At 54.0% G+C, this 10,147-nt stretch overlaps 1 protein-coding gene across 1 annotated transcript; it reads right to left on the reverse strand.

Annotated features, from left to right (window-relative positions):
* Positions 1-321: 321 nt before the first annotated feature.
* NPFFR1 (neuropeptide FF receptor 1) lies at positions 322-6,400 on the reverse strand. The gene is made up of 4 exons (XM_021699933.1): positions 6,395-6,400; positions 5,896-6,241; positions 2,335-2,434; positions 322-1,198 (listed from the first exon to the last, which is right to left on the reverse strand). The coding sequence occupies exons 1-4, from the start codon at positions 6,398-6,400 to the stop codon at positions 322-324; spliced, it is 1,329 nt and encodes a 442-aa protein (XP_021555608.1).
* Positions 6,401-10,147: the final 3,747 nt, after the last annotated feature.

A 10,147-nucleotide genomic window follows, 5' to 3' on the forward strand; every position in this document is an offset into this window, starting at 1 on the left:
CTCGGTCCTCAGTTTCGCATCTGTAGAAGGGGGACAAAGAGGACCTACTCCCAAAGCGTTGTGAGGATTCAGCCAGACGGTGGGTGCGGAGTTGGCCACACGAGGAAGGGTTTGGTGGCAAGTCGGCCCCCCTCCGAGGGGGAAGGCAGTAGAGTAGAGACCTCCCGCGGGGCCACCGCCCTGTTGGGGGGGGGGGAAGGCACGTGGCACCGCCTTCTCCCACCACATCTGGCTGCTAACCTGTCGCGGTGTCCCACGTCCCGTCGGGCCCCCCCACCCCAGGGTCCCCCCGGGGTCAAGGGCCCGCCCTCCCCGTCCCACTCAGCTACCCCACGCCGGTATGGTGAGGGGCAGGGGGCCGCAGCCAGGACCCTCCCCGGCCAAGCCGTGGTGGGCCACCCGGGCCCCGCGCAGCGGGAGGCGGCCGGGCCGGGGAGCCCCGCTGCCCTGGCCGGACTCGGAGGGCAGGCCCGAGTCGCTGGGCTGCCCCTCCACGGAGACCGGGGCGCGCAGGAGCCCGCCGGGCGGCTCGGAGTAGGCCTCCCTGGGCCCGGCCCACTGCGGCGGGCAGAGCGGCGCGCGGAAGGCGGCCTGGAAGCCGCGCCGGAAGTTCTCGTTGAAGTAGCCGTAGATGATGGGGTTGGCGCTGCTGTTGAAGAAGGCCAGCCAGTGCGCGAGGGGGAAGGCGTAGACGGTGACCAGCTGCAGCTGCGGCTCGCTGAGCTGGCCGTAGTCGGTGAGCAGCAGCAGCGCCCAGAGCGGCAGCCAGGACAGCGTGAAGACCAGCGCCACCATGACCAGCATGTGCACCACGCGGGCCCGCCGCCGGGCCCCCGGCCGGCCCTCCCGCGCCGCGTCCCCACCCGGCCGCGCGGGCCCCGAGGCCTTGCAGAGCTTGCGGGCGATGCGCGCGTACATGAGCACGATGAGCGCCAGCGGCGCCAGGTAGATGTGCGAGAAGAGCACGGCGGTGTAGACCCTGCGCATGCCCTTCTCGGGCCAGGCCTCCCAGCACGAGTAGAGCGGGTAGGAGCGGTTGCGGGCGTCCACCATGAAGTGGTGCTCCTCGCGCGTGACGGTCAGCGTGACGGCCGAGGGGCACATGATGAGCAGGGCCAGGGCCCAGATGACCGCGATGGTGACCAGCGCCTTGCGCAGGGTCAGCTTCTCGCGGAAAGGGTGCACGATGCAGCGGAACCTGCGGCCGGGGGAGGAGAGAGAAGCGGGCTGGGCACCGGCCCCGGGGGGGTCCCTGTCCCCGGGGGAGGAGAGCTACCCCTGGTGGGGGCTGGCGGGGTGTGGGCACCGTGGGCACCTTCCAAGAGCAGCGCAGGCAGTTTAGGGTCGTCCGCAAGCAAATTGGTTCTCACCTGCGAGGGAGTCAGTAGCCGGGGAACAAAGGCAAAACCAGGAGGGGGGACGTGGGGAGGAACTGGGGCAGCGTGGGAAACGTTCGTGTCTGGGAACTTCGGGGGGGCGTAAACTGATTAGCTGGCAGCTAGCAAAGGGATCAGTCTGCACATTCTGTCCTGGAGTAGGCTAATTAGGAAGGCGTATCAAAGAAAATTTTTAGCTGTTTAGGGATTCTCCGGAAAACCCTGGGAGTTCAGGGGCGGACTCTACGTGATAGGCTGTCCCTGTGTCGTCTTGGCCAGCATCCTTGCCTGCCCCCCATGCTCTGGGGGAGAATGCCCAGATAAGCCCTTAGTGCAAAAGCTTACTGAGGTGGAGGAGGGGAAGAGGACCTATCGCATGCATTTGGGTTAGTTTTACTGTGTGCAAAGCATCCTTGGCCCCTGGCTCCATTCCATTCGCCAACTCATGCTTATCAGAGAATCTGATGGAATCTGAGGCGGAAAGAGACCTGAAGTAGCTTGAGGTAGGGTGGAGATGGAGGGCTAGTAAGGCTTGGGCTGCCAGAGAACAGCAAGGAGCCTGCAGGTGGGGGTTGGGAGGAGTGGGGAGGGGGATGGGTAGTGAAGGAGCAGGGTCACACTCTGATCCCCCCCCTCCCGCCCAAATTGGCTTTCCTTGCTCAGACTCATGGGTAGCAGGATTCCTACTGTTCAGGAAACAAGGACTGCCCTCAAGCTCCCACAGGACCCAGGAATCCCTAGTAAACCTTCACAGGAGCTGCCTCCAGGCCTTCTAGACGAAGGTCGTGGTATTCTCTGCAGGTGCCCCAAGTGTAGAGGGCAGCTAGCCCCACAGCCCTTCCCTTTATGGCTCATGATTCAGCCTCAGCCTTCTGGTCAGTGCAACAGTGGTGACGGTGGCTCTTCCTCGTGCCGAGCCCCTGTCGGCCAAGGAGAACCCAGCCAGGAGCCCTCTCACCTTTCCACGGCAATGGCCACCAGTGTGAACACGGAAGCCGACACGGACATGCCCTGCACCAAGCCACTCATCTTGCACGTGGCATTGTCAAAGGGCCACCCTGCAATGACAGAGTCCACCATAGAATGAGTGCCTCGTCCACGAAGAGCCGGAGACCTTGGGTCATTTAGGCCAGTCCCCTCTGTGGCTCGGATCTTTCCTCCATGTCCCGCTAGGTGGTCATCCTCTGCTTACACACTTCCAGAAATGACGAACTGACCAGTCTGCACCACTGCGGTCAGTTCTCACCGTTAGAGAGACAGTCTTTATATTGACCAAGGATTTCTCTCCAGGACCTTTGTATCCAGCCAGATCTGCCCGGCTTTCTGCTCCCATAGCCCTGCCTCAAGGTCTAGGCCAACAGTTCTCAACCCTGGCCACTCACTAGAATCACCTGAGGGCTTTGAAAAGAGCCAGTGCCCTGAGCCATGCCAGATCAATTACGGTCAGCATCTCTGGGGGTGGGACCAGACATCAGTACTTTTCAGATCCACCCTGGGGGATCTGAGTGGCAGCCAGAGCTGAGAACCACTGGGACAGAGCGAGCCTGACTCCCAGGTCGAGGAGACACAAGCAGCCCCAGCCCCTCCCGTGTCTCTCTCTGATTCCCAGGCTTCTGCTCTGTCCAGAGGCCGGGGCCCCACTTGGCCTCAGGACTGGTAGCTGGATCCACATCTTGGTTCATTGAGGCCATGCGTTGGTCACTGCCTGGTGTCTCTGCTCCTCTAGGTCTGAGGGTCCCATCTGTTCTCGTCTGTTGTACTTGGCCTCAGGAGCCCTCTCCCAGGGCTGGGCCCCCTCTTCCCCAGCAGCCACCCCGAGTGACCTTTCTGCCTGCACGCTTACTGAGTGCCAGGCATTGTCTCGTTCCATCCTCCCAACAACCCTAATGTAATCTCCTGTTCACAGATGAGAAAGCTGAGGGGAGATGAGTTGGTTTCCAGTCTCTGTGCCCCTAAATCACAATGGGTGAGTGTGAGAGTTTGGTGTGGGTGCTGGGGAGTTTAAACATCACGGAAAGCCAACATCACCATGGCAACCAGCCTGATTCTGTTTTGGAAAACTGGGTATGTGCAAATTCCCTGATTCGGCAAGTCCTCTCCCAAGTTCATGTCCCAGAGACATTCCCCCATACTCCAGTTGTTTGTAGTGCTGGAGAGTGAGAGGCAGTGGTGTGCTGGTAAATCAGCTCTTAAAAAAAAAAAAAAATTAAATTAAAAAAACCCTCTGATTTATAGCATTTGCCAAATCCAGTATCTCCCCACATGGCAACGTTTCTACTCCCGCCATGACATCACTGACACAGGCAGGCTGGCTCGCGCACACCGCTGTGCAGAGGCCACCTGGGTGTCCATCCCTGGGGGACCAGAGGGTAAAATGTGGTGGATGCACCCCGAGGAGCAGAGAGGCAGCCCTTAGCGGCCTCAGGTGAGATGTATGCAGGGCGACGTAAATAGAAGCCCAGTGACAAAGGTCAGGGTCCCAGGGTCCTGGGATCGAGCCCCGCATCAGGTTCCCTGCTTAGCAGGGAGCCTGCTTCTCCCTCTTCTACTCCCCCTGCTTGTGTTCCTGCTCTCGCTGTGTCTCTCTCTGTCAAATAAATAAGTAAAATCTTAAAAAAAAAAAAAAATAGCCAGGAAAACCAACAGATCCACAAGAATAGCCAGGAAAACCCCAACCCAGAAAAACAAGGGAGTGGTTGGGGGGGATGACATTGTTCTTTATCTTGATTGTGGTGGTAGCTCCATGACTGTGTGTGTTCCTCAACACCTGTGGAAGGGTACACTAAAAAAGGGAGGATTTTTGTGCATATTAAATTGTACCTGGACAAAAATATTTCAATGTAAAACATGCACACATTTGCGATGCACTTTTTGTAAGAAGGCATACAAGTGAAAAGATATAGGCTATGTTTAGTAGAATGTTCGCCTATCGGGCGGGGAAGGGACTAGGTAGTGGGGTAGGGCCACAGAAGGGAAGGAATAAAAAATAAACGGGGGTCTTTGTAACACAGTGAAGTCACATAGCGCCAGGAGCGGCAGATGTAAATAATTCAACCCTCAGCATCTTCATTCCAAAAAAAAAAAAAAAAAAAAAAAAAAAAAGAAAAAAAAAATAAAAAAAGGTTTATTCTATTGCAAAAGATTCTGTTAAAAACAACCTAGATACCCATCAGAAAGAGACTGGCAAATTAAATTATAGTACATCCATATAATGGAATGCTAAGCAGTTGCAAAAAAGAATGAAAAATGCTTCTATTTATTAATATGGAATAACTGCATGTAAGTTAATTTTAACGAATCCTACTTACGATATACACTCTATATTTTGAAGCCGAAAAAGAAAGTAAAGATGCAGAACCGACTGCTTGGAAAGTCAGCATGTCCTTAATTCGCTTGTTCTTGCATAAAAATACTTTCGGAAAGAGACACAAGAAATTGGCAATATTGATTTCCTCCCAGGAGAGAAGCTGGGAGGCCAGAGGACAGGGATGGAAGGGACATTTTTCACTGGAAACCTTTTGGTAGTTTTTGACGATTGCCATGTGAATGTGTTCTTCCAACCACTTTTTTAATTTAGGCACGTGGAAAGGGCTGGCAGACACCACCTTAACCAACTAGTGACTTCGCCATGTCATCGTTAACCGGTGAATGTGTATGAGCGTGCGGCTAGGTGTGTGCACTTCTGCGTGTGTGTGTGTGTGTGCACGCGTATGTGTGGGTCTAGGTGTGCTGGGAAGGAGAAGGATGAGCAGTTTATGTTCAGCAGCCCTGGCGGAACCTGAGATCCAGCTGTGAGCGAAGGTCCCACCAGACAGAGCCAGGGCAGCCGAGGGAAAGCTGACTGTCCTGGCTCTACTTCCTGGGTCCTGAAACTTATAGAAACACCCTTCCACCATTTGTGGGATGAACAGGCAGGAATGTGGAGGTCAGGTGGTCTCGTTCTGCTTGAATCCCTTCTAGCACGTCACTGCTAAATGGCCAGGCAGTCCCTACGTAGACACTCCCGGTGACAGGGAGCTCACTACCTGTAGGGCAGAACTCTCTTTGGTTGGAGAACAACTCAAATAAGTGGATTATTAGGTCCACGTTCAGAGGAAACCTGTGGGTTCTAGCTCTGCCCAGGGCAGCTACCCAGGAAAGTAAGACTGAATGGTGTAGTGGTTAGAAATCTGGGTGTGAAGACATGGGACTTGACACTTAGCTGTGTAACTACAGACCTGTCCCTCATCACTCTGAGCATCGGTTTCCCCAACCCCCCAAATCAGGATAATAATAACAACGCATAATTCATTGGATTGTTGTGAGGATTGGATAAGTTAATGCAGGCAGAGTAAGTCATACAATGCCTAGATGAAGAGAGTAATTAACTCATTGTTTCTATTATTTCTAACCTAATCCCTCAGCCACAAGACTGTCTGGAGAGTTTGAGACAATGGCATCTTGGCCAAGAGACCAGGCCAGCAATGATTTCGGGAAGGTGGGGGAGGGGACTCCCACTGCCTCCACTGCCTCCACTCACCAGTGATGAGGTTGTCCACGAGAGTAGTGGGCATGCAGAAGATGCCCACCAGCAGGTCGCTGACGGCCAGGTTGAGGATGAACATGTTGGTGACAGTGCGCATGTGACGGTTCTTGAGCACAGTGAAGCAGACCAGGGCATTGCCCACCATGCAGAGGAGGAAGATGAGCACGTAGGCCACGATGAACATGGCTGCCACTGGGGAGGAGTGCTGGTAGTAGGAGGAGAAGGTGAGGTTTACAGCTGGGGTGGCCTTGGCATGACTCCCATTCAGGCTTGGGGGCCAGCTGCTGTTAGGAGGCTGGGAGGGCTCCCCTAGAAGCAAAGGAGGATACAGGTCAGGATCCTAGGCAAAGAAGGGATGACTGACTTCTTGCCACCGGTGAGACCCTTCTGTGCTCCAAATCCTGGCCATGTCCTAGCACCCGGATCAGGTGCTCAACTCCAGTGGCAACTGGATGCACTTTCAACCCACAGCACGCAAACCTTGATCTCATACCTTCATCTCGTCTCGTCCAGAACTCATTTCCCAATGTTGGCTCTTCTCCATTCGCATATGGCCCACCGCCCTGCCCCATCTGGGCTCCATCCGTCTGAGCCCTGCTGTCTGCCCCAGAGGCTGACCCCTAAGGACTCCGTCGGCCAGGTTCCCTTGCCCTCTGTTTTCTGACCAGGTTCAGCCAATGGAAAGCACTGAAGGAGATTGAAGGACTGGAGAAGACAGATGTCAGGGTATTCATCTCCTGACTCCCTCCCTGCCTGGCCCAGTTCTGCCTGTGGGGCTGTCTTTACGGATACAGCTCCTGTTAGGTGACCCTATTCCACGACTCTAGCTCTTTGGGGGCCAGAGTGACACTGTGTTCTCTCCTTGCCCCAACAGCTTCCTGTGATTGCCAGTCCCATGGCTTATCCATCCCTTGCTGGTTCTCACCCTCCCCTCTCCCCTGTAAAGTCCCTCTATTAAACTCTTCAGATAAATGCTTTCTGAGTGCACCATCTGTTTTCTCCTGAAATAGTCTCCTGACCATTATACCCTCAAGATGCTTGTTTTCCCTCCTCATCTCCTCCACAGAACTTTAGCTGGAAAAGGCAAGAAGGCAATAGATAGGGACAATGGAAGAGGACTCTGAACCAGGGTAAGGAGTAAAGGCATACATTAAATTTACCAGAAGACCATCCAAAGCCAAGGCTACCATGCATCCATCACTCTCTCCCATCATGGTATCAGCTGCTTCATTTGCCCAGCATTTAACAAAGCACTTGCACATGCATTAGTTTATCTAACCCTCCCAATTACCCCCTGAGGCAAACATGCTAGGTATGAGCCCCGTTTGAAATGGGAGAACTGAGAGCAGAGGGCTTTGTGACATTCTCCAGGTGGCTCGGGGGTATGCCACAGAGGTGGTCCTGCTCTGCGTGTCTCTGAATCAGAGCCCAGCTTTAGCGTGTGCTTTCCCAGCCACCTGTGGGAAGGAGCAGTTCCGTGTCCAACCACAGCTCCTCTGGGAAGCCATTAGATGTGGTGACTCATGATGTTGTCTCATGAACTCTCCTCCTGCCTTCCTCTGGGACTGGATGTGGCCTGTTCCAGGCGATGAAGAGTCTTTGGGGAGTCTTGTGTTGCATCCAGAGCTCAGCCACTAGCCTGGAGACCCACCAGAGGTTTGGGATCTGGAGGCTAGAGACGCTCTGGGACCAAGGAGCTGGCATGACCAGGGCTGGAGGGCCCATCAGGAGCAGCAGGGGCACTGGGGGCAGGCGGAGGGCCTGCTGGTAGAGGTGGAGATGCTGGGTGTTCTGGGTGAGAGGAGGAGGTGACAGCCCCCTGCTTAGGCGCTCCCAGGCGTCCAGTTGCCCCCAAACATCTGTACTATGGAAGATGTCAAACATGCACTAGACAGAACGGTATCGTGGACATATACAAGAGTATACAGCTTAATGAACTATTACAAGAGAGAAGAGTACAAAGACCTCCCGTGCATACATCCTCCACCTTCAGCAATGATCAACCTAAGGCTAACCTGGTTTTACCCACACCCCCACCTCTCTTTGGAATAGCACATCACTTCCTTTCATTCATAAACATTTCAGTTCGGATCGCTAAAAGATAGGACTAAAAAACCCCTCACGTAACCACAGTATCAGTATTACACATAACAAAATTGACAATTATGTGTAATATTACCAATTACCCAGCATCTGCATTCAAATTCCCTGATGATTAGATAATTTTTTAAAAGGTTGTTTGTTTATTTATTTATAGTAATCTCCATACCCAGCGTGGGGCTCGAACTCATGACCCTGAGATCAAGAGTCCCGTGCTCTTCCGATGGAGCCGATCCCATTAGCATTCACCAAAGCTTTGGGCAGCAGCCCCTAAGGATTACTGCCTAGACCCCTCATTGTCTTCCAAATACAATCCAAACTCTATCCTCGGCCTCCCAAACGCCCTGTGCTCTGATTCCTGCTACCATCTCTGACCTCACCCCCTGCCACATGCCCGTTTGCCCGTTCCGCTCTGGACACCTTGCGCTAGCTCCTGCTTTCTCCAACCCCAAGGATTTTCCCCCTTTCTATGGCTCCTGTCTCCTCCTCCCCTTTAGCCCTCAGCTTAGACTAGGCTGTCTTCTCAGAGAGAAGCCTGACCCAGTCGCTCTATTTCAAGTAGGTGCCCTCCTATTTATTATCTCTCACAGCATCTTCTTTCTTTTCCTCCATCTGTCAATATTTTGTTTTCAGGTTGGTTGGGTTTTCTTGCCCACGCTTGAAAGGCAGGTCCTGAAGAGCAGTTGGCAGCCGAATCCCCAGCGTCTCATCAGTGCCTGCCCATAGTCAATGGTTCAATAAATGGTTGGTGGATGGATAAGTATTTGTGTGAAGGGAAAAAGGAAGGAAAGGCGGACTGTGACACCAGGGGACAGGGTGACATTGCTGGTGTTGGAAGGCCTTCACAAGCTCCTCTGGAAGGAACCCCACCCCGGGTTCTGTTGGGAGCCTCCCCCGGCAGCTCACCCCTCCTGAGCCCCAGATAAGCTCTGAATCAGTCCCCATGACTCAAAGAAATCTGTGGGTGTGCATGGGTAGAGGAAATTGCCACAACCTGTCCAGCCAGACTCCAGGCGGTCTGTCCTTGCCCTTCACTTGGCCTCAGAGAACTGCTTAGTGAGCTCACATTCAGCAGTCTGTCCTGAGAAGTGCCTAGGTATGACACTGCCCATCTCTAGACCCTCCGCTGGGCTGGGTGCCTGTCCCCACCCTCAGTGCCGATTCTAACACTGCAGAATATTCCCTTCTCAGGGAGGATTCTTGGCAACTCCCCTGGGTTGGGGTGAATTGAGTTGGGAGCAGGCAGGCCTCCCCGCCCTAGCTGAGCCATACCAGCTGCCAGAGACCTCATTAACACCCTGGACCTGTTCTTTCTGGACAAGTGCCCTTGTGCATACATTAAAGCCTGTGAAAATCTTATCCACTGAACCTAATGAAGTCATTCCCCTACTCTGGGAGCTTCCTGGAGGTCTCAGGATATAATCATGGTTGCCTCCAAGGCCTTCTGATGATCTGAGAGAGCAAGCAAGCCCTGGGCCACGGAAAGCCCAGGGCCAGAGAGAAGATGGGGGTACACTGGTTCTCAGTGTGAGGTCCTGCCCAGCAGCATCAGCATTACGAACTTGTTAAAAATGCACATTCTCAGGACTCATCTCTGATCTAGGGAACCGGAACCCCAGTTATTTTAACACATCCTCCCGGTGATTCTGATGGCGCACTCCAGTTTGAGAACCTCAGATTTAAAGGGCTTGGACCAAAGGCTCTGGAAATACTGGACACACACAGACTGGGAAGTCCCAGCCCTCCTTCCTGCCTCCTTCCTGGTGACTTCAGGCGACAGACTGAATATCTGTGTCCCCTCAAGATTCACAAATGGAAATCTAATCCCCAGGGGGTGGTATTTGGAGATGGAACCTTTCGGGCGAGATTGGATTCCACTGGCGAGCTCTCATGAATGGAATTAGTGTCTTTATGGAAGAGACCCCAGTGAGCTCCCTCGTCCCCTTCCGCGTGCGGGGACACAGCCGAAGGAGGGCTTTTGTGTGAACCAGGAAGTGGGGCCTCACCAGACGTCAAATCTGCGCCTTGACCGTAGACCGCCCAGCCTCCAGAACTGTGAGAAATAGGTTTCTGTTGTTTCTAAGCCCCCCTACCCACCACCGTGGTGTTTTGTTACAGCAGCCGCAGTGGACTGAAACGCCGCCTC

The sequence above is a fragment of the Neomonachus schauinslandi genome, chromosome 6 (assembly GCF_002201575.2).
Source record: "Neomonachus schauinslandi chromosome 6, ASM220157v2, whole genome shotgun sequence".
Taxonomy (NCBI): Eukaryota; Metazoa; Chordata; class Mammalia; order Carnivora; family Phocidae; genus Neomonachus; species Neomonachus schauinslandi.